General features: G+C 52.2%; 2 protein-coding genes across 17 annotated transcripts in view; one reads left to right on the top strand and one right to left on the bottom strand.

Annotated features, from left to right (window-relative positions):
• The first annotated feature begins 294 nt into the window (after positions 1-294).
• SPATA46 (spermatogenesis associated 46) lies at positions 295-14,991 on the top strand. 6 transcript variants are annotated; one of them, XR_009505281.1, is made up of 4 exons: positions 295-543; positions 12,097-12,219; positions 13,580-13,693; positions 14,355-14,991. XR_009505281.1 is itself a non-coding variant. In XM_059935116.1 (4 exons), the coding sequence occupies exons 2-4, from the start codon at positions 12,256-12,258 to the stop codon at positions 14,879-14,881; spliced, it is 744 nt and encodes a 247-aa protein (XP_059791099.1). In that variant the 5' UTR covers positions 295-543; positions 12,097-12,255; the 3' UTR covers positions 14,882-14,991. The 6 variants fall into 6 exon arrangements, 2 of the variants coding, with proteins under 2 accessions (XP_059791099.1, XP_059791107.1); XR_009505284.1 differs by lacking the exon at positions 12,097-12,219 and adding an exon at positions 1,670-1,801; XR_009505285.1 differs by lacking the exon at positions 12,097-12,219 and adding an exon at positions 1,644-1,801.
• Positions 2,811-26,590, bottom strand: part of LOC132372880 (carboxyl-terminal PDZ ligand of neuronal nitric oxide synthase protein) — a 304,178-nt gene continuing 280,398 nt past the window's right edge. For 5 of the 11 annotated variants that reach the window (XM_059935021.1, XM_059935030.1, XM_059935050.1 and 2 more), the window contains 4 exons: positions 22,964-23,129; positions 21,372-21,524; positions 7,168-7,477; positions 2,811-6,341 (listed from right to left, as the gene is read on the bottom strand). In XM_059935021.1, the coding sequence (XP_059791004.1) occupies positions 5,843-6,341; positions 7,168-7,477; positions 21,372-21,524; positions 22,964-23,129 (1,128 nt within the window). In that variant the 3' untranslated portion in view covers positions 2,811-5,842. Of the gene's footprint in view, positions 6,342-7,167; positions 7,478-21,040; positions 21,525-22,963; positions 23,130-26,590 lie in introns of those variants that run through there. The other 6 variants (XR_009505266.1, XR_009505268.1, XM_059935086.1 and 3 more) reach the window with 5 other exon arrangements.

The following is a 26,590-nucleotide window of genomic DNA, read 5'->3' as shown; positions in this document are numbered from 1 at the left end:
ATGTGCTTGAATCGTCCCCAAACAATACCTCCCCCGCTGCCGGTCCGTGGAAAAATTGTCTTCCACGAAACCAGTCCCTGGTGCCAAAAAGGTTGGGGACCGCTGCTCTAAGGAAGAAGGTGGACAAGCCGATGGCACTGGAAACCACTGACTTGTTAAACAGTAAAACGCAAAACAAAAGTTGCAGTTTGTTGGGAGGCTGCTTTTTGCTTTGGGGGATTTTCTTCTCTTTCCTTTTTTTGTCTTTTCCAAGAGAGAGAAACTGGCAGCGTTTCCTACTCCGAAAAGGAAAGATTCCTCAGGCACCTCCCACGAGGGAGAAAGTAGCCTGGTGTCTGAGTTGGTCCTTAAATATTTCCTCAAGCTGGCTTCCCTGTGTGGTCACTTACCAAGTGATTCGTTCCGTGGGGTAGAGCTTCCCCGGCTCCCTCGAGCTGGACTATTTATCATGGCAGCAGCTGGAGATAAGCTGGACACAAAGAGGATTTGTGTCTCCACTGGTCGGGCCCTAGATACGAACGCGGAGGAATTTTCTCATTAGTGGTAAGTCATGGAGGGCACTCCGGACTTTCATCGTGCGACCCAGTGCAAACGGCAGCAGGGAGGAGGGCACCCTGGAGGGGCAAAGTCCTTGAAGATGCTTTCACTGGACAACTGAAATGAAGGTTTCCAGAGTGGGTTTCCTTGGGAGAGATGAAAGACACTGAATGTTGTCTGCAATCTCTTTGGGGGTAGGTGGGGCTTCATCTAGGAGGGCTGCATTTCTTTGTGTGGACTTAATTACTTGCTCCCGCTCAGAGGGGAGCCAGAGTGGGCGCTCCAGATCGGGCACCTCAAACCCAGAGGTTGGCTGGCAGGGGCAATGCTGAGTGAAGCCCAGGGGACCCTGAGGGCCAAAATCTCAAAGGCAAGGAGGTGTAACCAGCAGCTGGCAGACTGAGCCGGGGAGCCCTGCGGTGGTGGAGATGTGGGTAGAGAGGGGACAGGGAGTGGAAGCACAGACGGTTCTAGAATACTCCCAGGATTCACAGACTTCAAAGGGATTCGGAAGATGTCCGAGAGCAAACTGACCAGGAAGGAATTCTCTGAGCTTGGAGCAGTATCTGAGGTGCATTCCCAGACTAGCTAATTCCATAAATTCTGAATCCCAGCTGGGGTTCCTCACCAGCACAGGCACAGACTTTAGGAATGAAGTGGGCTTCCTGATGACCTCTGATTTGTTCGTTTCCTTCGGCAACCTCTATAGGCAGATTAAGCTCAGAGGAAAAACACTTAGTTGAAATTACTTGGGGCCTCCCCCCCACCATTTGGTACTTCATTGCATAACAGGCTACACTAACATAGCCTGTTAGCATACCAGGAAGGCAGGTTCCGTGGTGTCCTCACCCATCATGGGCATAGTGAGAGACAGAACCAGGTGTCTCTTTTCCACCAGCGTTACCACTGTGCCCCAGTCAGCACTCAGCTCACAGACAGGCTTGGATATGTTGTCTGAATACATGCATCTCTGTATCCCGGCTTCTAGGCCAAAGGCTCAGAGCACAGCATTAAAAAATGTGACATATTCACATCCTTTTTCACACTTAAAAATTTCCTCAAAAGTTTTAAATTTTTACATTATAGTTTTTCATATTTGATCTTAGCCAAAAATAACTCCTTTGCATAATAGTGGGAAAGAAAAGTGTATGAAAGGCACATTTCACACCTGAATGACTGCAGAAGTTGATCCTGAAGCCATCCAACGGGAGAGGTCGCCCAAAGAATAGTCACTGGACTTAGCTGAAAGGAAGAAGTTGGTATTGTAAGTACTTTCAATGCCTTTTCCCATGCATGGAATACGCTGGATTGGGTTTTGTGTTACTCCTGCCTTCCCAGAACAATATGCTGCACCCCACTCCAGAGCGAGCGAGCAACGTGAGTGTCCGTGGTCTTCTTGCCCGTCCTCTGAGAAAGGAAGTGCAGGAGTGGAATTCAATGCAGAAAAGGCTGGAGACAGCCTCATGCCTGAGACGTTTCTGATGTGCACCCAGGGAGGGACCCCTGGCACGTCATGGGGGCGAACGACAGGGCTGGGCAGAAAGGTCCCATCCTTCCCCCTTTAGAAATGTGTATGGCTTCTTTTCCTTCCCCTTCCTGTCTCTTCTCCACTTTGTCCCTTTTAAGGAGGTTAAAGGTCTGGCCAACTCTCAGCTGGGAGTCCTCTGGGTCTCCTGGTCTGACACCAGCCGGGGGCAGCAAGGGGGTTAAAGGGGCTTCAGGCCAGCGCTGCTTGAAGCCACGCTGTCTCAGTAAGGAGCATGTGGGTTGCCCCAGTCTGGGGTAAGTGCCTACGTCAGCAGCTTCGGGTGTTTTACCAACATTACTAATGACTCCGAATCTGATGGCAGCTCTGGTCCCTCTCTGAAGAGTGTCTGTGTGCACACCCAGCTCTGTCCCCTCCTTGATGGGAGAGGGCTATGGACCCCAGGTGGACGCTCTGGTGGTCACTCGCATTTCCTCCCTGCTTCCTTCTGACGGGGACGGTTGCACCTTTGCACGTGATGTTGATGCCCTGAACCAGACATAGGTCTGGTTGCAAGAGGGACACTTCCACAGCAGCCAGCCAGTCAGAGGAAGACATGAGGGCACATCCCGAGAGATCATTTCCTCCCAAGGTCTCGTGCTGGAGATCTGTCAGCAGTGCCCATCATCCTCATGTCTCACTCTTCCAGGCTCACAAAGCAAAAGGCCAATGCTCTCCGCTCAACAAGGCAGCCTTCGGAAAAACCAACCACTCTGCATCAGTCAGGAGAAAAAAAAAACAAACCAGCAAAACCAAACCAAATCATTTTATTGTGTAGTTTCCTTCTACCAGAAGATTACTAAAAATATAAATATAAAATCTCTAGAAAACACTTGGAATAGCTCTGTAATATTCTTCTTTCCCCAAACCGGGGCCAACCTCTTTGTTCTTTAAAAGTTGATGGACTACGTGAATGTCTTCATATCACCCACATTCGTTAACACAGATACATTTCTCTCCACGCAGGGGAATATGCCACCATCCTGCCAAGTTCTGGAAGCTCACCTTGCATCTATCAGGGTAAAACTATTGCTGAATATGGAGATACAGGACAGTGGGTAACAGGGAGAGAAAAAACTCTGTGGCCCCAGCTTCCTTCTGTTGGACATAGAAGACAGGCCCTTCATTTCTCCTCAGTACCCTGTCCTTGAGCAGACTGGGCCACCCGAGGGTCAAGCTTCTGGAGAAGTTGGATTCACCACGAGGGGTGTGTCAGGGGGGTGACTGCAGTCACGGGCAGGTCAGGTTGTTGAGATGGACACGGGAAGTCAAGTGGGGCTTTGCATAGAGAGCTGGTCCGAGCCGGGGCCCTCAGCAGGACAGAAGTCGCTGTTCCTACTGCCCTCTGGGCAACACTCAGCCCTAGCACCAGGCACTCCCTGTCGCATCTAGGACCTGATTTTAGCCTCAGAGAGCTCCCCCACCCCGGTAGCAGCAGCACCCCTCCTGTAGAAGGATGGCTGAGATGGAGATCACAGAGAGGCCACCCAGACATTGAAGCAGGGTCCCACAGCCCCTTATTTGGTACTAGGCACGAGTCTGAGGAACACTGGGGTCACCCTGGCCATGGTCCTGGGACAGCCTGATAGGATCCCTGGGCTAACCCTGGGTCTGAGGGCCAGGACCTCAGCAGCGGCTGGGTGTGGAGCAGAGAGCAGGGTGCTTAAGCCTGCCCAGGCCTGCCACCTCTGCACCTATGGCTACAATATCACCCGGCCAGAGCCACCCTGGTCTCTGGGAGAGGAGCAGCCCCAGGGTGCAGGAACCTGGTAAGTTTCCCGTCAGAGGAGCAAACCGAGCTTCTGGGATGGAAGCGCAGATGAGAGCGGGCTAGCTGTCAGCACGTGGGCTTAGTTCTCTGCCCCCAGCTCTGTGTTTTGTGCAGAACCCCAAGCCATTCTGGGAAAACTCACAGGCCCCCGAATGCTAGTCCTGAGAACTTCTGAGCATCAGGGTCAGATATCAACATCTTTGTGATATTCCTGGAGTAAGTCAGGACCGACTCAATGCAGTAACAGCCTTCCTCACTTCACCACGGCCTGCAAGGTGCCTGGTGTGCCTGGGCCCTCCTGAGGAAGATGAGACAAAGCTTCACTCTGAGAACGCAGGGTAGGAGAAAAGGCAGCGGGAGAGCTGTGGCAAGGCCCCCGGCTGCAGAAGCAAAGAGGCAGGAAGGGCACCTGCATCCTGGTGGTCCTCCGAGGCTCCCGGGTCTGCAGGAGTTAGCTTGGACATTTTATAAGGCAGAGGTGGTGGGGAGGGGAGCAGGAACTGGGTGATGAGATGAAGTGGGCAGTGAGCTCTGGGGCACCCAGAGTGGGAAGCCGAACAAAGAATAGAAAAGGGGAGGCGGCAGGAGTCACAGAAGAACTGAACAGCCCACTCTGGCCAGATGTGCTACTCCCAGCCTTCTCCCGGGGACCCAGCCACCTTGCTCAAAAAAAGGCATGTTCTCTTCTTGCTGCAAAGGCCCCCAGGGTTGGGATCACCCCCCGACAGGGTCTCTTGACCACAGGAAAACAGCATGACAGGACCCCTGGTGGGAGACAGGAACACAGACGTGGGTTAACCCAGGAGGGCAGAACCAGTGGGGTTGTGTGAACTGTCAATCCCTCACAGAGACCCCAGAGGCAGGCAGGTAGACAGCACCTTCTGTACAAGAGCGGAGCGCCTCCTACTTAAGGGCGGCCTGCTCCACAGTTCCTACCACATTCCAACCTCTCACACTCCTCACCTTGCTTCTCGTACTTACCATGCCTAGACCCTAGAACTACATCACATCACGCTGTGGAAACCCCGAAAAGCTGCTCTGAGCCCTTACGACTACTCTTTCCCCATCCCGTTTTCACTGCCTTCCCCACGACTGCTCTGGGTTCTCTCGGGACCAGCTCCCTGGATGCCAGGTTCCCGGGCCCTCCCCGCCAAACAAGATCAGAACTTGCTCTGCTGCTTCTGCCAGGGCCTGCCTAGCCCTGTCTTCACAGCAAGGGAAGCCCGGGTCCCTTCTTCTGTGCAGCGAGCCCGAGCGTTGCTGGCTGCATCATCTCGCCCAGTGCCTCCCACACTCCCACGCTGGCAGGCGCTCTCGCTGGCTGGTTCTGTGTCCTGCCTCAGGCTAGATGAGACACACCCTGTGAACCCGGGCTGTCGACAAGGCTGCCCGAGGTCTCAGGTCCGGTAAGCATTGCCCCCGGCTTGCATCCACACGGGCAGAGGCGAGGTAACAACCCGAGGCCTGTGCTGTCTTGGGACCAGGAGAAGCTGTGGCTGGGCTGTGCTCAGGGTGTGCGGCTTTCTGGGCCCGGGCCCATCATCAAGCCAAACCCGTCATCCCTCATCCAGCCTGATTCCCCCGGAGGCAGGAGGCCTCTGGCCCCCAGGGAGGAGAAGAAAGGAACCAGGAGGGCAGGGGAGGAAGAAGAGCAGGCAGCATGTGGGAGCCGGGCAGAGAGAATACCCTTCAGCCTGGGCTGCTGGCCCTGCAGGTCAGTGGGAAGCCAGGGCAACTCGGGGGCAGAGGCGCCCTAGTATCCAAGGGCTGCAGCCAGCACGCCGAGGAGCTGGGATGGCACCCGAGTCCTTTTGCCATTCCACGGACGGACCCTTGGGCTAGGACTACGCATGGACTTGTGGCCCTGCCGCAGCCCGTGTGGAAGACTTGGCTCTGCTGAGCCTTGTGCAAGCAGGACAGACAGCAGGGTGGAGCTGGGGCAAGCGCCAGGGTGCACGGTGGAGGAGCGGGCAGAGGGGAAGGGGGGCTCAGCAGGAGCAGCAGAAGCTCTACTCAAAGGACAGCAGGTCTGGGTGAGGGCCCTCGATGTCAAGGCTGGAGGTCCGTGCCCGAGGAGGCGGGCTGCCGTCCTCCAGAGACTCAGCCAGGCTGATGGGGCTCAGGCTGAGCTTGAGGCCATTTCTCTCGATGAGGCCAGGGGAGGAGGCCCTTCGGCACTCAGTCACCTTTAGCTTCGGTTCGTCCTGGTTGTCCTTGTGGATTAGGTCAGGTACCGACAGGGAAACCTCCCCATTGGGCAGAGCCTCGCCCCTGTCCATCATTTCCATGACGGCCTCTGGCTGTGAAGCATCTGCTGGGCTGGGCTGGGCAGTGGGAGGGGAGTCCTGGGGCTGCCCAGGTGACAGCTCTGTCCCATACTCCAGACTGCTTAGGACTGGCTGCGATGAAATCAGCATGTCCTGGGTGGTCTTCAGGGCCCGAGGGGTTCGCTTCCTGGTGGTAGGAGGCGGGGGATCCAGCCGAGGGAATGCTTCTTGCAGGGCTGACCTATAAGGTTGGTGACATGAGCTGACATAAGGCTGGCAAGACACCATGCTGCACTTTCCACTCACCCACCCGGGAAGCGCTTTTCGCTCTGGGCTCTCGTTCTTGGTTTAGCGTGCGAGTCTCGGCAGTTTGAGCACAAATGGCTTTGGGCCTGTCACATCCTCACTCGGTGTTCACAACAGCACAAAGCGTTAACACTGGGACCACTGGTGAACTGCGTCACGTCAGAACCTATACAATAGCCCTGAAAAGTGCATCCCCACGTGGGGAGTGTAGGCGTCTACAACGAGGCTGGACGTGGGAGGGCTGCCAAAGCAGAGGCTCTTCTCTCCCCTGACCAGTGGCTTCTGCCAGACGCCGGCTTCGCCACTACCGACAGTCAGGGCAGCACTTCTCAGGTGTGGCTGGGTGTCAGAATCCCCCCCGGGGAGCTTCCGGCAATACCTGGGTTTGAATCCAGCCCTGCCAATTACTAACTCTGTAACCTGAAGCTCCTCACGTGACCTCTCTGAACCTTTGCTTTACCTGCAAAATGGAAATAATATAATTTATCTCAGAGGGCTGTTTCAGGGTTAGGTAAAATAATGCAGCTGAAGCATAGCACAGTGCTAGGACGTGACGGGCACGCCGTAAACTTCCGCCACGGTGGGAGAGTGGAAGCCGGCTCCCACAGACATGGCCCGATCCTTCAGCTGTTCTTTATGTGACAACCTCCGTCCCTACCCCAAGGCCATTCTCCCCTCTAGACACTACAGTCTGTCGCAGGCCCCTTCCAGCGGGTCCAGACCCGTAAGGATGTCAGGGCGGGAGGGAGAGGTGCACTCACCTTCCGTCGTCCACGTCAGCCCCGCCGGCCAGCTGGGCCCCTGCGGTCTTGTTGACCTCCATCGTGCCCGCGCTGCCCAGGCTCGAGGGCTCTTTCCTCCGCAGGAAGTCGTTAACTTTGGCCCCCATGGCTTTGCCCAGGTTCTTGAGGTGCTGGCCGCTGCCCACCCAGAGTCCAGGCCCTCCGGGCTCCACAGACCCCAGGGCGGCAGAGCTGGGGGCCGCAGGCCTGGGCAAGTGGGGGAAGGAGCGGCTTGACTGGAGCTTTGGAGTGAGGGTTGTGTTCAAGTTCTCAAACATGCTGTGATCGACTACAAACAGAGAGGGAAAGACAGAGAGCCGGTGAGGAGAGGGGAGGGGGGGCCTTTGACCCCATCGCTTTTGATCTTCTCCTTATACCACACCCACAGCTTGTAACTTCATGAGGCTTTGGCAATAGTCAAGAGGGAGGCAGCAAAGACACTCTTGAACCTTCCGATCCAGTTGTTCTGATGGGATGTGGGACCAGAAATTCTAGTTCTGCCTCACCCAGGTTAATCAGTGATGAACTCTAGCCACAAGAAAGCTAACTTATCCCTTTAAACATGCCTCCTTGACTCATGGCTTCACCCCTTACCTTGGAGTCACCAGGCCCTTTGAAGTAGAGAAAAACAAGGATGAAGCAATGAGATGTGACATTTTTACACTGCCATGAGCACATGTGGAGCTCTCTGACTCAGGCGCTGGGGTAGAAGGTGGTGGAGGGATGGCAAGTATGAGGCTTGGAGTTGGAAGCTCCCTGCTAAAAAGCCACATGTGTAGCACGTTTTCTCCAGGAAAAATGCTCACTTCTCTTGGGGGTGGAACTTGGGAGGATGGGACAGCTGCATGCAGAGAGGTGCTAAGTGGTGCCTCAGAACCAGTTCACGCCAAATGGACAAGCACTTGGTGCCAAGGAAGCAGGAGGAAGCTGACAAACACCAGCTCGCTTAATCCTCACAAGCTAGTAAGGTGGGGCGTGGTAAGATTTCTCTTTATAGAGGAAGAAGACGGGGCTCAGCGTAATGAACTGCTGGGCCCGAGGTCACAGCCCAATTACTGGCACGTGGGAACTAGAACCCAGGTTTTCTCACCTAAAGCTCAGGGCTCTTGCCACTACTTTTCCTGCCTTGCATGGAATAAGCGCCTAAATACGCCTCGTGCACAGTCTGCCTCCCAGGGATCTCTGTTCGGCTGGAAAGATTAACTCAAAGGGCTGGGAGGAGACCCACTGGGTTGTAAACACTTGCAGGGCAGAAGCCATGTCTCACTCATCTTTGTGTCTTTAACAGCTAGCCTGGGTGTGGCACACAGTAGGTGCTCAATAAATATCCTGAAATGCCAACCCCATTTGCAGATAGAGAATTGTGGAGACCAAGACCACAGGAGCTCCGAGGTCTGTAGTTGGAATGGCTAGAGCTCAGGGCTCTAAGCTACACTGTCCACACACTTGCACAGAGGCAGCCTCTCCCCACCAGGAAACCTAGCTCAGGCTCAGTGCAGCCAGACCCACTCTGGGGCCTTGGAAGCAGGCTTGAGGTTGCTGTCCTTACCAGCTACTCCAGATATTTTGTCAGTCTCGGAGGAGGAGAGCGATTTGGTCACAGGCTCTGCTCCTTGTCAACACCTCTGCTAAAGTGCCTCCTCTAGCCGAGCCTTCCTAAGAGTAACTGAGGTTAGGGTACACCTTTTCTTCCGCTGAACTTTTGCATAAAGCAATTCTCTGCCCTGCACTGCTGAGTCCTGGGCACTGGGGAGCATTTCTCTTTATTGTGGTTTTATGCAGAGATATCCCTTCTGAGCCAACTACCTCAATAAGCCATAGGCTAAGGGTCTTCGGGCGGCAGGAGGAAGCTGTGGGAGGAGTGGAGACCTCCCCCTGTGATGAACCCCACAGGCTTCACCTCTGTAACTGCCCCTAACCCACGTGCGAGAAAAGCACCGCTGCAGGGGACATGCCGGGAACTCGATTAGAACATCCCTGGGACACAGGGCACAGAGCTGACTGGGTCAGGCTGGCTGGGTTCCAGATGTAGACCCACCACATTAGCAGGAGATCCCGGCCTATCCCACAACAGGGGTATTAACTCTTGAGTCTTCTCCTGAGAGTGTAAATCTTGCCATGTCATCCACTTTTGCATAATTTACCTATCATGTCCCATATCCTTCTAATTTTTATTTAATCGTGAACTCTGCAAACTAGCAGAGAAGCCTTTGGAAACTTAAGCATTTAATGATTTCCCCCCAAACCAGAAAGTATTGGGGCCACCATGAAACTAGAGCAAATGTTCAAGAGATATATGCCAGGGAAGAAGGCCAATCCCTACCACTTTCGGGCTCACATAGTTCTCTGGCTGTTTCCTTACTGGTTTAATGTGAATTTTCAGAGCAGACACATTCACTTCTAAAAGTGTAAGTACCAAAAACACCTGGCAAAGTGACTTGTAAATTGTGAGCCCCTTTGATTATAATTATTGAAGAAACACATTCTAAGAAACATAAATAACTTTTGGATTAAGCACCATTTTAGATTTCCTGTACTTCTTGTTTCTCTACCCTTCAGGATGTATACACTGAATTCTTAAGTAATTTAAAAATAGCTCATCATATACTCTCTTCATAATTCTTAAGTCTTCTGATAAATACATCTTGTCTTTAATAATAAAATAAGTCCCTTGATGGGATGAAGCATCTTAAAGTGACATTTTTTGTCTATAATGCGCAGCATAGGGCCTTGCACAACAGTAGGCATTTAATAAATTAATTGAATTGACTTTTGATATGAATACTTAAAACTGACTGCATTATGGGCTAACATCGTAGAGAAGCTGTTCCCCAAGCCTTCTTCCATTTACAAAAGCCACTCAAAATGCCCTCCTCCAGGAGTGGTAAACAGGGGCTCTTGAGGTCAGGCCAGGAAAAACTGCCCTTCTCTCCAAAGCAGGACTCTGGCTGGGGCTCCCTTCATCTCCACATCTGAGGGATGTGCAGCGAGCCCCTTTCCTGCTGAAGGCGCTAACGACCCCACACTCTGTCAGGACGGGAGGCTTGGTGGTTCAGAAAATAATGGTGATGGCAGAAAGAAAGGTGACTGGATCCCAACCAGGTGGCCCTCCTAACAGCACCCCCAGCATGCACATAGCCAAGCAGAGGGGAGCATCTGGGGCCAAAGTCACCCAAAAGAAAGACAGTATCTTACCTGTCCGAGAAAGGGGCTCGGAAAGCAGGCGGGAAACAAACGAGAGAGAGACACATTTTATGTAGTGACCGACCACTTTGGGAGTGTCACCTCCCGTCTCGGTCACCAGCAACAGCACACCAAGAGGATACAGTATGCAAGACAGGGGTCCTGCTGTGAGGAGTGTAACAGACCTGGATGACCAGGTTCCCATACGCTTTGTAATAAACCAAAACAGAGCCGTATTTTAAAAATTCTACAAACAGGCGCTGAGGCAGCCTCCTGTATTTCCCCCAATATTTTGAGGCCCCTTTACATGAAGTATATCTGAAGTTCCTAGCTGGCACTGGGAGGAATGGAATGGGCCAAGGCAAGATGAAATTCTAACTTTTCTGGATCATGTGTGTATCACTCATTTTTTTGCTGTCTCGTTTCCAACACGTGAATCCCTAGATTTTAGACCAGAAAGATGTTCACTCATCCACTCCAACCGTCTAAATTAACAAAATGAGAAAAGCAGGTGGCAGAGAGGTCTGCCTAATACCACACAGGGAGATAACGGCAGAGCAGGGGTTAGAACTCACGTAGGCTGACTCCCAGACCCATCATCTTTCTCTACACCACGACGGCCAAGTGAAACTGCCAATACCCTCAAAGTTGCCAAGGTACGTGGCGTCAATTTACATCCTAACACGTTCTAACGTTCCAAACCAGTCTATGAAGGAGGTACATGAGATCTCATTCTCCACACTGTCCTGCAAATGTTTAAGTACTGTGAATAAACACAGACAGGAAGACAACTCTGGAATCTCATATGCACATGCTAACTCACACTTGCTTCACACACTGCGAGGGGAGCCCACTGCTGATTACGGGCTGGGCCAGACCTTTCCGACCCAGCACAAACATACCCACCTTTAGATCTAAAGCCCTGTATGCATCTAGTCATGATGATCTAGAATGGGGCACCTTCAAGCTCATCTTTCAACCCTCTAGCAGGCTGGCCATGACAAAAGTGAAGCAAAGAGAAGAGGCTACCTTGCCACTCTTGAGTACACAACCTTACTACCAAATTGCTTATAATGAGCAAAATGGTGTTGAGTAAGCCACCCAACTATGTTTTAGTCATTTGCTAAAAACAGACAGCACCAACCACTTAAAACAGTATTTGGTCCCTATTCCTAGGACGTACGTATTGAAGTATTTAGGCACAAAGGGGCATTATGTTCATAATTTACCTTCAAATATCTCAGAAAAAAAATGTATACACACATAGAGGCAGAGAGGGAGGGAGGGAATTGATAAGGCAGATGGAGGAAAATGTTAACAATAGGAAAATCTGGATACAGGGTACATGAATGTTCTCTGTACAAATTTTATTTTTGCAGCTTTTTATAAGTTTGAAATTATTTCCGAAGAAAAATGTAAAAAATATACCCCAAACCAAAAAAACGGAAACTAAGGTAAAACAACAAAAACATCTGGTGACAGAGGTTAGGCAGATGAAAAAAGCAAAGAGGTCATTAAGAGAGGACAGAGGATCCCAGAGCTATGGGTGGTGACAGCAACGACATGGAAAAGGGACACTAAACAACAGAGGGGGTGAATAGACAACATCGCTCTCAGGTCTCCACTACATTCCTCCCTCTCTCTGGGTATCCCCAATCAGGACAGGCCACGGAAGAATGACAAGTGAAAAACATCTTTAAAATTTTTGTATCTTGCTTGCTACAGACCCCATCCATCTTTGAGAGGGATAACCTCCCCTGGCGAGTAGAATCATGTGGTCCTCTTGTGATGTCAACTGAGCTCAGAATGTTTATTGCCTAGACAACCCAACCAGCCTCTTGGGAGCAGGTGTGTGTGATCTCCATACACTTCAGTAGTCAGAATATGGAGAACTTCTCACTCCTCAGCATTTCTGAACCTCGAATCTCTTCCTCTGCTCTGAGCACTTTTCCTGATATCACGTCCTCACGTGCCACCACCTTGCCAGGTAAACTCTCGTGCCACTAGGGCCACAAAAATGTGGTTTTCTGAAGCTTGTTAATTGAGTACTCTACCAGATCATGTTACAGGACCACGATTTAGTGAGAAAGTCAAATTACACATGGGGAGAAAATAATTTTTCAAAATGCTGCATACATGGTAAGTAGTTCCTGCCGTGTATTCATTTCTTGCAAGGGAAGGATGGGGGAAACATTTGTTGTCAGGCTTTTTTCCCCCTCTGAATCTGCATGAACCCTCAAAGTGACAGTTTGTCTAAGTAAGGAGTAGCTACTAGCTTCAGCCCTGTTTTGAAACCTGGAGAAGATCTAGACTTATCAATCCATCAGAAGGAACCTAAGGGGGTGGTGGTGGTAACTGATGAGCCTATCATGGAATAAAGTAGAATGTTCTGAGGACTTGCTATTCAAAGCATGGTCCATGGACCTGCAACACCTGGGAGCTTCTTAGAACAAGGCAGAATCTCAGGCCCTACCCCAGACCCGCTGAATCAGAATCTGCATTTTTAACAAGATGTCCAGGTGATTCCTACGCACATTAAAGTTTGAGAAGTGCTGTCCTCTGAAGTGGTTCTCCTAAACATCCATTTGCCTATACACAGGACATCTGTATCCATCTGTTTCCCAAACTGAGCACAGCTACTGCTCTGCGATTTGAGGCAAGTCAGCTTCTTAACCCAAGTATTCGCAACCATCAGGCAGCTGGGGTCCACCTGAACACTCTCTGGCTGTCGGTGGGAGGCGTTTTAATTGGAGAAACGGGCTTCTCGTCCTCAAAGGGATCTTGTAACATAGCTACGCGGTCCACGACCAGACTCCCTCCTCTGGGCCCTCCAGGGACCCAAAGGCTGCAGTGTAGAGTGAAAACACACACACACACACACACACACACACACACACACACACACACACCCTGCAGGAGGGTCAAGAAAGGGGCAGAAAGCTGTCATCTGGTCCACATCTTATATTCTTCTTTGGAGAGGACCTTTCCAGGGTCTCAGTGAAACCAGCACCCCATTTGGAATTCCCCAGGAGGTCATCCAGAACAGCTCTGCCTATGTGGATGCCACAAAGGTCATTTATTTTGCTTCAGTTTTGCAGTGCCTTAAAGCACCAAGGTTGAACCTCTAGGTAGGTCTCGGGGGGAGGGGTCCCAAGAAGAGGATGCCCAAACTCGCTCAGCTCACCAGAGTGTTTCTTCTGTAACCCAGGCATTGCAAAGACGGTGTTTCCCACTGAGGCGTCCAGCCCAGCCCAGGCCCTGCTACCCCAGCACCAAAGCAGCGCTCTCCGGCATGGGGTGCACAACACAGTGTTCTCACCAGGTGAGGCCTTCTCTGACTCAGGCGGGCTCATGTGGGAAGCTGGGGGAACAGGGGCTGCTCCCCTAAGGGCCGGGTGCCTGTGTGTGGGATGGCCACGTGCTGCCTTTCCCCCTGTAGTCTCCCGTCCGGTGCTTCCTTTAGCAGACCTGCAGGTTTGTAGAGTCCTCTGCTTCTCCTCTCCTGTCTCTCAGGCTGATGGAGAACAGCACTTTCTGCCTGACTGGGCTGTTGCAGGCAGACAGTGAGGCTGGAGAAACGGCCGCAACCAGTGGTGGTAGAAAGCGGGGCTCTAGGAGGCCAGAGGTCTGGCTGTCTGCTGAGCCACCTGTGTCTATGCTCAGAGGAGGCAGAGGAAAGGTGTCTGCAGGGAGGGATGCACCTGACAAATGCCAAGGCTTAGTTAGTCATTGCAAGGGGAGTCTCTACCCAGAGATCAAACTGCTTTTCTCTGGACAGCAGGAAGGAATGCCTTAGACTGCTCTCCCCACCCCATCCTCTGCCTGCTCTCAGAACTGCACTCAAGGAGGGGCAGAGGTAACCTGAGGTCCTGCCTAACTACCTGCCTTCTTGCCCTTCTGCTTCTCCGCCCGGCCTCCAGCCACCCCAGGCCTCACTGCTCCCTGCCTGGCTCGAGGCTCAGACCCAGCCCTTTCCTTTGCAGACTGCATCTTGGGGGACCCCCCAAACAGAGAGCAGCTGAGGTGGAACTGCACCATCTACCGGCCCTGGTTCTCCCCTTACAGCTACTTTGTATGCAAGGACAAAGAGAGCCATCTGGAGACCTACAGCTTCCCAGAGGTGCAGCGGGACGAGGGCAGGGGGGACAACTGCCTCCCAGAGGACACGGCTGAGAGCATCTGCTCGTCCCCTTCCTCCCCAGAGAACACCTGCCCCCAAGAGGCCACCAAGAAATCCAGGCACGGCCTGGATTCCACAGACTACATCACAACCCAGGACATCCTAATGGCCTCCAAGTGGTACCCGGCCCAGCAGAAAGGCTACAAGTGTGCGGGCTGCTGCCGTATGTACCCGACGCTGCACTCCCTCAAGAGCCACATCAAGGGGGGCTTCAAGGAGGGCTTCAGCTGCAAGGTGTACTATCGCAAGCTCAAAACCTTCTGGGGCAAGGAGCAGAAGGTCCGGCCGGGAGACAGGCTTTCCTCAGGCAGCTGCCAGGCCTTCAAGTAGGGCTGCTGGGTGGCGGCAGCTGTCTTGTTAGCGGACAACGCTTCAGGGAAACGGGGGATGATGCCTATTTATGTCTCTACAGAGAGGCCAATAAACCAAAGTTAGTGACAGCCTTCTGTCAAGTCTGAGGTCACCCTGTACCACCTGTGCTTCTCAGTCCCTGGTCCCCATCGCATTCCCCTTCTGCTACCAGTTGCCTAGCAACACCAGGCCCATCTCCCTGCCTCTCTCTTTTTTTTTTTGAAAGACAATACCCAAAGTTTGAGCCTATCTTCTAAAATGGTGGTTTTCAAAGTGAGGTGCTCAGACCAGCAGTGTGAGCAACCCCGGGGAATTTGTTAGAAATGAAATTCTCAGACCTACTGAATCAGAAACTCTGCGGGGTGGGCCCCTCAATCTGTGTTCTAATTGCCCTCTAGGTGATTCTGATGCAGCTCAGGTATGAGAACCACTGCTCTAAGACCCTGGCCTTCCTGTTGGTCCCTCTGTGATTGGTCCTTGCCCTGCACCGTGGGAGAGCTCACACTGAGGGAGAAGGGTTGAACGCCCTTTCCTCTCGTTTCCACCAGCAGAATCTCTGCACAGTTTGAAAGCTTCTTAGGTGTTAGATCTTCTGAGGGGTGGAACGGGGAGGACAACATGCCCCACGCATAAGGCAGAGAAGAGGCAAATAGGGCTGGGGCCCATTCCCACCACGTGTACCATGATCCTTCATTTGGAAGGGACATCTCTGGCTGAAGCAGAACAGGTCATTTTTGACCCAGGGGGCATCTTTACATGGCTCTGTTGAGTCATGTCTAAAAAGCCCGGTAAACATGTGAAAACACTGCTTCCTAGTACCAAGAAATGTCCCAGCAGACAGCCCTGACCCTTATTCCATTTCTGAGCAAACCTCATAGCCAACTCTGACCCAGAAAAATGAATGAGCGTCGAGGGTGCAGCAAGGACATCGGTTCTGCCCATTATGTGGTTAAAGAAAAAAGAGCTTATGTTTGATGGTCTTATTTTTAGGCCTTATTTACCTCTCACTTCATCTCCCTAATGACTCAGTGGACCCCTTCACTGCAAGGGGGCATTTCCTTTCAGGGACCCTGGCACCAACCCTCCCCTTGTCTCTGCTTCCCCACTGCTTGGCCAATGGGTTGGGGTGGAGGATCTCCCCTTACCCTTCCAGTGGTCACATAGTTAAGTCTTCCGAAGCCCCACTTTATAGTTCGGCCGAGCTGCTTCTGCTTATCACTGTTCTGCTAAAATATCGTTTGTGGTTCTTTTGTGAGAGACAGGCTGGCTCAAACCCCCATCACACACCAGTCCTGCACCCACTGCCCCACTCCTCACCCCACTGTTTCCCCCACCCTCCAGCCACTAAGTCAGAGTCCCAGAGTCTACTTGATTTGCAGGCTCCAACTGGCCTGGGAGCCAGGACATGCAGGGTCCCACCCACTCACTGGCGGGCAGGGTGGTCTGCAGGCAGCCCTGACATTATTCCATTGCTTCCAGGGCCTGGCTCCCGGCGGGAACAGATGAGGGACTCTGGCGAGTCTTTAGTCCTCACTCTGACCTCCTGCTTTCCTAAATGGAAAGGCCACCGGAGCCCCCGGAGGCTTCTCCCTACGGACGCTGCTGTGCACGTGTGTCCCCTTGACAGGGCTCCTGAGGGAGTACGAGGAGGGGGACACGGAGTGGACTTGTCTCAGCATGGTCTGTGGGAGGACCGGGCGAGGAATCACTCCTCATCTGGTCTCTCTCCCTCTGCCCAGCCCTCACTCCCCCCTCCAGGGCATCCACATCATGGGCACAGAGCACAGTCTAAAAAACAAAAAAAGAGAGAGAGAGAGAACGCCATCCAAAGGCCAGGGACTGAGCCCAAGGGCCACAACACATGCTAATCATGGCCTGGCAGGTGTGAGAATTTAGCGTTTTGTCCCTAAGGACGGGGTACTTTCCACCTTTCACATTTAACGTAGTGTCATTATGACCCCAGGAGCTTTCTCGGTACAGAGTTCTGAATAGTTTCCGCACAGCAGAAAATGCATGCAGAACACAACTGCACTGAGCGGCACAAACACGGCCTCCCCCTCCCAGTTAATTAGGGGGTAAACCGTACTGCACCCTGGGCCACTACCAGGCATTCTGTTGGGTGCTTCTAAAATACAATCTCATCTACGCTTCATTATAGCCTTATGTGGTGTGTTGTATTCCCATTTTACAGATAAGAAAATAAGGCTCAGTTCAGTTCACTCAGCCAGAAAAGGGCAGCGGGTATATGACCCTGGTTGATCTGACCCTCCAACTTTCCTTCAGGCCTGGCCTACCACCAAAGTATCAGGTTTAACAAAACCTCTGCCTTCAAAATGGTTATGCATTCCAGTCAGGGGAGCCTGGTTTTCAAGATGTGGGTTCTGCGAGATCCTGCAGCTCCGTGTTTCTCTACCATCCCTCTCTGCCAGCAACCCTCCTCCCTTTTCATTTCTACTCCCTGCAGGAAAGCCCACATCTTAATGAGTCAGGACTCCTCTGCTGAGCTGTGTTTCGGCGACACCATAACCCTTCTAGGCAGGTGTGGGAAGAAAAGTCTGTTTGCCTCCGGTATGGACATTCCTGGAATGGGCCCATCCAGAAACCTACCAACTACATATTTCAGACATTTAGTCGGGGAGTCAGTGAAATTTTATAATCTTGATGATCTTAATTATATGTGAAAGTATCTATGATGTACTTTTTCAAGCACTCAAAACTTGCTGCCGCCGCCGATATATTCCAGTGATGTTTGGAGTTTGAAAAGACCTGGGGTTTGGGAGAGTCCAAAAAAAAAAAAACGGGGATAGCCTAGGCATTACTGACATTTTGGGCTGGATAATTCTTTGTGGTGGGGCTGTTCTGTTCATTGTAGAATATTTAGCAACACCCCTGGCTTCCAACCACTATGTGTCAATAGCCTCCTTCCGAGTTGTGACAACCAAAAATGTCTCCAGACGTCACCAAACATCCATCCCCTGGGGGAGCGAAATCACCCTTGGATTAGAACCGTTGGTACAGCCCGATCCTGCAAGGCTGGTCTGAATAAACTGCCACTGAAGGCACCACCTTCCCCCACTCCTTGAAGGAACACACGAGTTCTTTCTAAACACCACACACCCTTGGGAATCGTGCGTCAAAGAGCTGATGCCACCGGGCTTGGGAAGTTGGGAGGTGGCTGGGGAGAAGGAGCAGGTAGAATAGAAGAGGCAAGAAAAGACAATGGAAAAGCTTTTAGAAATAAGAAAGGTTTATTTAGCAAAAGCCACTAGACTAGTGACAACATCCAGGGAGTAAGTGCACTTACATGAACAGAATCTTTTCCCAGAGAGTTGATCCAACAGAGTTAATGCCACACAGTTTTAGGAAGTAGAGGGCTCAGGGGGGAGGGGGCAGAGTGGGAAGAAGCAGTCAGGCAAAGAGAAAATAAAAGGAATGCAACCCCTAAATGAGAGTTGAGAGAAGTGAGGCTACGAAGAGGCTTTATAGACAGCATTAGTATAAGCAGGAATATAATTTTCAGTCCCAATATACAGTCCATCCTGTGCAGAGAAATTCTTTCCTGGCTCCGCAACTGTGGGAGCCTTGTGTACCCAAGAGTCTGCTGGCACCCAGGAAAGGCTGGGGCAGGTACAGTAAGGGAGGCGCCCCTGGTGTCCACTTGTCCTCCATACAGGGCAGAGTAGAAGGATGAAAAAGAGGGGGGCAGCAGTTGAGTTAGCAGAGCGAGAAGCAAGGAGAGAGGACAGGGTGACATTGCTCGGAGATCAGGTCTGCAACATTCCCTTTCCTGCCCAGTGGCTGGTGACCCTTCAAGGCCCCTAGATCTGTCCTTTGTCTCCTCCACCTCCAACACACCTAGTGCGCGCTGGTGTGGGTCACACTGAGGAGAATGCCAACACACAAACCAGTGCTCCAGGGAGGGCTTGAACTGGGGAAAGAAGGGGCCGAGGCGGGTGGAAACCACTGTGGAGCACCCCGAGGGCAAGGGTCTTAAATGGGTCCCAAGTCAGTGGTACATAGAACTAGTCTCTCCAATTCTTCAATCTCTCCACCGCCTCCTTTCTTCCCTCCCTTGGCAAGGTTTTCAAGACCCTTTTAGAAACTATCCCCCCCCCACCCACTCTTCTCCCCATCCCAAACAAGCCTTCTCCTACCACATTCCACACACCTAATCCACTGGCCTCTGGCTCTGTCCTCAGCCCCTGCTTGCAGGCAGTGGGCCTGGAGAAGCCAGACCTTCCCTCCCCTGAACACCCCAAATTCTAATGAGTTAAGAGGTCCCACACTCAAGGAAGCCCGGGTAGGATTTTGTAAGCTAGCTAGAGAGGCTCAGCCAAACCGGACTCCTAACCTCTCTCCTTTGATTTCATGGTTCTTCCTTCCCTTGTGTATCTGGACCTACTTCCAATGATTAATTAGAGAGTGTAACGAAAACAGAACCACCTCTCTCCAACCAAATGCACATTAGGAAAAGAACACAAATCTACTGTTGATTCAAACACCCTGGAGATTCCCATTCTCTTCTCTCTGGTCACTTCTCACAAGCCTATGCACACGTATACACCTTCCCTCACACGTGTGTGTCAATGCCAGCACACGTGTACACACATGCACACATACACGCACCCGTCCCATTCCACTGACACCCTCGTGCAGCAAGGAAGGCTAACATAAAGCTACATTTATTTCCTTAATTTGGACTTTCTGGTCTAGAAGAAATCCAACTGTAGCTATAAGAAAAGACCTGCACTTCCACTTCTATATTTTATGAAGCCAAGTTAGGCTTGAAGAACTCAATTTTGCAACTACATCCTTACCAATTGATCCCCAAATAACACTGCAGTCTGGGTCTGTGGTTTGCTGTCCAAGATAAAGACTTATTTCCCCAACACTTGGCACTAGCATGTCCCAGCTCTCTCTTCAGGCACCTTTAAATCTGTTAACAGCCACTTACGGCCTTACCGGAACCAAGGACAAGTAAGCTAGCCCTCCCTGCCCCAATCAGCTCACTGTACCAGGTGGTAATCTCTAGGCCTAGATGGTGAAAGAGAATTCCACCTGGCACTTTTTACAGGTGTGCTCGAGGCATGCACCCACAGGGAGACAGGTCAAGGGCAAAGTGACTATCGTCTCTGACTTAAGTGGCAGTGATTCTGAAGAGTGGACTTGAGCAGTCTCAGCTACCAGTCTATGTTTGGGGTTTTTTTCCGCAGTAAAAACTGACTACTGCCCAGTGGAAAGGACAGGTCGAGAGGTAAGGCTGGGGGCTCCGGGTCTCTGAGGCTTTTATAGAGGCAAGAGTGCTACAAAAGCTTCAGCTGGCACAGCCCCTGAGGCAGGACACAGGGGAGAGAGGGCGGCTTTCCAGCCTCCATGTGGATGAGCTGGACTTGCAGGCAGGAGGTGGGCAGGACATCCACACTGAGGAATCAGACCTAAGTGATCTGGGGCAGGCAAGAGGCTGTCCTCCCCACGGGCTTTCACGGCAAGGGCCTGAGTGACAGTAAACTCCCAGTCTCCCTCAGTAGCAACACCTGAAGCCCACCTAGAGAAAACATTTGGATCCAATTCATCTGAAAGCTTATCCCCGCAATGTGACACATCCCAATTCCACGTTCACACTGAAAGGACTATCCTGTCTTTCAGCCTAGAGCGTTCAACCTCTACAATCTTCGCAAGGGCCCAGAGAAGGAATTCCTCCCACGAAGGTCAGGGGAGAGTTAGGCAACTGGTAGCATCCTGATATCCAAACACAAAGTACCTGAGAAGGTACCGATGGCTTCCCTTCATAGTCGGGACCACAGAAGTAGCGGGGGGGGGGGGGCGGGCAAGGGGACATCACACCAAAGCAGGGGAGCCTGATGATGCAGCGGGCAGAGCGAGCAGGTCCTTCAGCAGCCTGGTGGTCCTCAAGAGGGACCCCTTCCCAAAGCCACGGGCTCTGAGAGGCCCCTTGCCCAACCCCCGCCCACCCAGTAGTCACAAGCAGGAGGGAGGAGCTGAATCACTTCTGGGAATCCAATGTCTTCCCCACGTGACCCTCCAAAGCAAAATCCTAATCCTTTTCTGAAACTGTAAACGCTTCTGGGCCCCTGGGTATTATCCTCAGCAGTGCGCATATTCGCCGGCAGCCCCTACCCGGGGAAGCAGCCCGACTTGGCCCTCCACACCTCGGCCACGGCCTCCGCCTGCTAGCACCACGGCACCTACACGGCGATCTCATCGTCCAGGCTGTCGCCCAGCTCCTGCCTCTGCAGGACGTTCCGCGGGCGGGGCAGCTCCTCCTGGGACCACGAGTCTCGCTCCTCGCTCTCGTCCGTGTTGGATTCGTACTCCGAGGCGATGCCTGACTCTCGGAACTTGATGAGCTCCAGGCTGCCCAGGAGCGGCTCGCCCTGAGCAGGGGGCGGGGTGTCCTCGGGCGGGAGAAAGCGGAAGCACTCCAGCTTCACCAAGCAGTCGCGCCTACCTAAGGGGCTGCCCACCGGGTGGGCGAAGTCGGCCAAGCCCGCGCCCAGGGGCGGCGAGTGCAGATCCTCTGGCTTCGGGGTCGTGGGGTCACAGAGCACGGGAAGAGCTCCAGAGCGGAAGGTGATCTCCAGCAAGCTATCCTGGGAGCCCACTGGAGTGGGGGGGGGGGGGGGAGAAGAGGGCGAGGGGGCGACATTAGCAAGGTGGTTGGTTTGGAAGCCACCCTTGGCCCACCCAGGTCCCTGGCCAATTGAGCAGACCCTCACAGGGGCTCTTCAGCCCTTGCTTCCACCCCACGCAGCACAGACACGCCAGGCTGAAGGGGAGGAGCTCAGGGGAGGTGGTAAAGGCAGGGCAACGATAACCACATGATCAGCTGGTGAGGCCCGTGGTTGCCTTGAATGGGGTGTGTGGTAGGAAAAAGGTACAAACTGAAGAGCTACGTTAAAAGCATGTAGTAACACTTGGTGCAACCTTGGAAACTGGCATTAATTAGAATACAACAGGGCCTTGATAAACAAAAGTAAAAATCCAGAGAGGCTTTCAGAGTGGTGAAGTACAGTGGTTCCCAATCCATAACTTCGGGCCACTTTCAAAACACAGAGTTATCAGCCCTCCCCCAGATCTACCCATGCAGAACCTCTGTGGGTTGGATCTGGGAATATCCATTTTTTAAAAAGCTCACAGGATAGTTTGGGAGAACTACTGGTATAATAGGGAAAGCATTAGACCTGGGTTTGAATCTTGGCTCCACACTTTGCTAGTCCTGACACTGTGGGCTGGTTACTTAACCTCTCTGAGTCCGTTTCCTCATCTGTAAAATGGGCACACCACCACCTACCACTATAGGGATTAAATGAGATTACGTATATGATCAATGGATATTGGTCCACAGCCAATGCACACTTAGAGCAGCAGACAACCCAGGGACAAGCTCAGGAGGGAGGGCATGGAGACCCGCTGTCTTCTAGTACTTCTCAGTGCAGCCTGGGGGTGGCTGGGCATAGAGGCAGGCATCTCAGGCTGGGAGCCAGGCAACCTCTGCCACTAACCAGCAGAGCTAGCTGGCCACAGTTACTCCTCTGCCTTATCCATTAAATAGACGGACTGCTGCCAGCCTTTTCCATGCTGCTGAGTTGTGAAATAGTGCAGGGAGAGTAAACTACTCAACAGTTCGATGTCTCCTGCAGAGCTCAGAGAGAGCACGATTCACAGTAGGTGCTCAGCGTGTTTCGACTGGAAAAGCCCTCTGAGAAAGAAACGGGCAGCCCTAGCTTACATGTAAAGAGCCCGGGCCCCCATCGAGGAGAGGCTGGGTGAACATGTGGTCGTGACTGCCGGGGACTTTCAAGGTCAAGTCTGGGCACTGGGCTAGAAGGCAGCCAAGCCCCTCTCTGGCCCTGCCCTTTTGTAATTCCATGAAATGTATGGATGGGACAAACAGAGCTGCCTTTGTTTTCTGCCGGGATACCAGGTCAGGTCAGGTCAGGTCAGGGGTCCAATAAAGCACCACCAAAAAGCTTTAGGGAAGAGAACATGTGGTTCCAGAGCTTCCACATGGAGGTGAGGCTGGGCAGGGCCCTGGCTTACTGGCGTTCTGTCCCGACAGCTTCAGCTCCAGCTCCTGCACCTGCTTCACCAGCAGAGAGATGTGCTGAAGCATGTCCTTGTTCTGCAGCAGGAGCTGGTGCACGCGAGCCTGGGCCTCCAGCCGTGCCGCAGCCTCAGCAGCCAGCTGGTCCTTCAGCAAGTGAACCTGCAGGGGAGGAGGAGGCAGAGAAGACAGCGAGGAGACAGGACAGAGAGAAGAGAGGCACGTGAATGCAAATGCGAGTCACTGGTGGACGGCCAGGACCAGAGACACCTTCCAGGTTCAATTCAAGACAAAGAAGCCCTGCCCCGGGCAAAATGGGCGCCCGGGCTTGCAATTCAGAGGAGAAGCCGAAAGAAGCTGCTCGCTGGATCTCTCTCTGTCCTGAGTGAGGGCTATGATGTGTCACTCATGTATGACTCAGACCCCCACACCACGAGCCAAAGGTAGGAAAGAGTTGGGCCCCAGACCCTGCCCCCTGCTCCATCCCTGTCGGAACTCCTTTGACAGCTAACATATGACTGCTGTGTTGAGGCAGGTACATTTTTCTTATCTTGTCTTTTAAAAAACGAAACCAAAAACTGATATACTGACCCACTAGCTAAGAACAGTGTCACAGTAAACCCCCTGCAATCTTCCCTCTCCCCTTCCTCGCATCCAAATACCGTGAGAAATAGGAAGCCCTACACCTGCCCTTTCTAAGTCAGTGAAATGGCTGTAATGGTCTGTGTTTGCACATCTGTGGGTGGGTGTCAGCTTCCTTCCCTGACCTTCCGTTCCCTTTTTATTTCCCAGGGCACCTGGGAGCATGCTTCATACCTGGCAAATGTCAAACGTTTGCTGACTGACTAATAACAGGGCCTCATCCAGCAACCCCAGCAGGGCTGAGGTAAACAGCTTACAGAGAGGGCCTCTATGAGAAGAGGGGGACCCTCATCAACTCTCGCCTTCTCATGGTAGAGCACCTGGCAATGGCATACCCCAAATGCTCAGGGCCCAGTAGGGTCTGCTCTTCGTGTGCAATCTGGGTGTGGGGATACAATTCAGTGGGAGGAGAGGTGGGGTGATTCTGTCAGGACCCTGGTTTGAAGAAACTGAGTCACGAGACGATGACAGTATTTACACATATGTGACTTTTCTGCTAAGAAGTGGATGAAGGGGTCTCTAGGAGGGTTTCTGAAGGTCCCTGAATAAGCAGAGCTGATGAATTTGGTGGCCTGGACCAAGGCAGCCTGTGGGAAAGAGGGTTTTCTTGAACCGAAAACATGGTGTGGATAAAGACACAGAGTCACGGTGAGCGGGGTGGGAGAGGTGGAACCAGGAGCGGACGAGAGAGAAGGAAGGAACTGGAAAAGCCAATTCTCTGGCTCAGACAACAAATGCTCTGGATTTCTGAAGAGCAATCTGCTCCAAAGAGATTCACGTTCTATCAGGGAGTAAAAGACCATGTCCACCCCACAGTCTGGCCAAGCCTGACCCAGGGTCCTGCCAGCCCAGTGTCTGCCCTCCCAGCAGCCAGCACTCGGAGATCATACTCTTGGATGCAGCAGCTGCTTCCCCCGCTGCCCGGATTTAAGGACCTGATCCTGCAGTTGGCTCTACTTCTAAGTGGGGCCACTAATGAGATTAGTTGCCACTTTCCATTAGTGGCTCCCAAGGTGAGGCCGATCTTTCCCTCAGTGGGGAGGATGCCTAAGGAATCTAAAGTAAATCTGTCCTCCACCAGGTGCTGCTAAGGACAGAACTGATATTTTGGTCCAGAAATCAGCCTCCTTTCTTGCCTCAGATAATCTAAAGAGAGATCTAGAGAAGGGTGAGAACAGAGAAAAGAGTGGCAATAATATTTCAATCTGGATATCAGATGGTGGATGGCTATTAAGCCTCTATCTTCCTCGGAAACTGAGGCATGGAGGTAGTTCACCCGAGAGTCCCCCAGATCCTGTTGCTTCTGAGAAACAGGACAGTTGCTGTGGGAAGCCCACCCCCAGAAGGGCTCCCAGAGGAAAGGCCAACCTTAACCTTCTATCCGCAAGTAATGTAACTTATTCCAACTAAGAGTATCATTGAAAGGAATGTACCGAGCAGACAGAATTGTTAATTATCCATTTTCTATTTTCTTTGGAACAAAACAGAAACGTTAGGCATAAATGTGGAACAAAACTTTCAATGCATGTAAACAGAGAAAGTGGAGAATCTGCCTACCACTAACTGGCACCTCTGGAGGGTTCCCTGCACACACATGCTACAGACTCAGGTGCCTGAACCCCACATCTGAACATCCCAACAGAAGCTGGAACACTTGAGTCTGTTGGTTACTCCCTATGCAACTGCAGGTAATTCACTTCTGCTTGGACCTCACTTTCTCCACCTTTCAACTGAGAGGGTTGGCTAGAGGCTCGGACAGTCTGTGATTTCACATCCCGTTGGACGTAGTGGTCAGTACCAGGGGCCATTCATTAAAGGCTCACTGAAGAACATTTCTAGATTTCCACTGGGAAGTCAGAGAATTCGGACTGGGAACAAAAGAGGAATTCCCTCCTACAGAAGCCAGGGGGAAAAAAATTGGAAGTTTCTTTTGCAGGTAACCATCCCAGTGGTGGAGGTACCATCAGGACATAAAAGACGACCCTTGCATCAAATGCTTTCATCACAAATCCACTGGCACTCAGCACCATGAAAAATGCTGTGTTTGAGTGCTCCTTGTGCCAGACTAAATAAGAATTTTAGCTTTGCAAACGTAGTTATAACATTTCAGGCATTTTCAAACCCTGGGAATGAGAAAGCACACACTGCTGCCGCTGCCTAAACCCAGCGCTAACGAGCCCTTCTGCTCCTGCAGCCGTCAAAAGTGGCAGCAGGCGTAAGGCTCCGACCTCTCTCTGCAGCAGCCTGAACACCACAGGAGAACCCAGACCAGGCCAAGCTGGGACAAAACAGCCCAGACTCCCTTTAAATTCGAGGCAATTTAATAATCCCTGTGTTTTGCATATGTGGGCCTGGCCTTGAAGCACCAAAATGCGGCAGCATTATTTTCAGCCTTGGCTTTGGGCAGTCAGCTACAGCTGTGTGCTCGCTTCCTCCATGGCACAACAGGAGCAGATAACACCACCTCTTCCCTACCAGGCGGGACTTATTTGTACTCAGCACACTCTTAAAGCATCAGACACCTTTCGCAAAGGTAGGCCATATCAATTTCTGAAAAGGTAGGAGTTAGCTTTGCCTTTCCAGAGCTGTGTGGTCTTTGGCAATGCCTTACTCCGGTCACACTCTACGTCAGTGGGAGGGCCACGCCTGGAGGGCGGTGTCCAGTTCTGCATTCCTGCCACAGCGCTACAAGCATAAGTTCGACCCTGTGCCCTCCAGCTCGGTGCCACTTCCCAAAACTCAGATACCCACCCCCTCAACCCACCCGGCAACACCAGACCACTGCCCACTGGCTCTCCAGCCTACTTGCCTGGACTCCAGCTCCTCCGCGAGAAGTGGGGGCAGGCCCAGGCTGAAGTTAGGGAGCGGCAGGCACATGGAAATGGCAGTGGAGAGAACCAGAGCGATTTGCCCACACACACACACCGGACACACAAGCGGAGGCAGGCAGCGCTGTCTCAGCATGCACAAGGCAGGGACCT

This window comes from Balaenoptera ricei, chromosome 1, assembly GCF_028023285.1.
Source record: "Balaenoptera ricei isolate mBalRic1 chromosome 1, mBalRic1.hap2, whole genome shotgun sequence".
Lineage (NCBI taxonomy): Eukaryota > Metazoa > Chordata > Mammalia > Artiodactyla > Balaenopteridae > Balaenoptera > Balaenoptera ricei.
The sequence above is the reverse complement of the archived record's forward strand: the minus strand, read 5'-3'. Positions and strand labels throughout refer to the sequence as shown.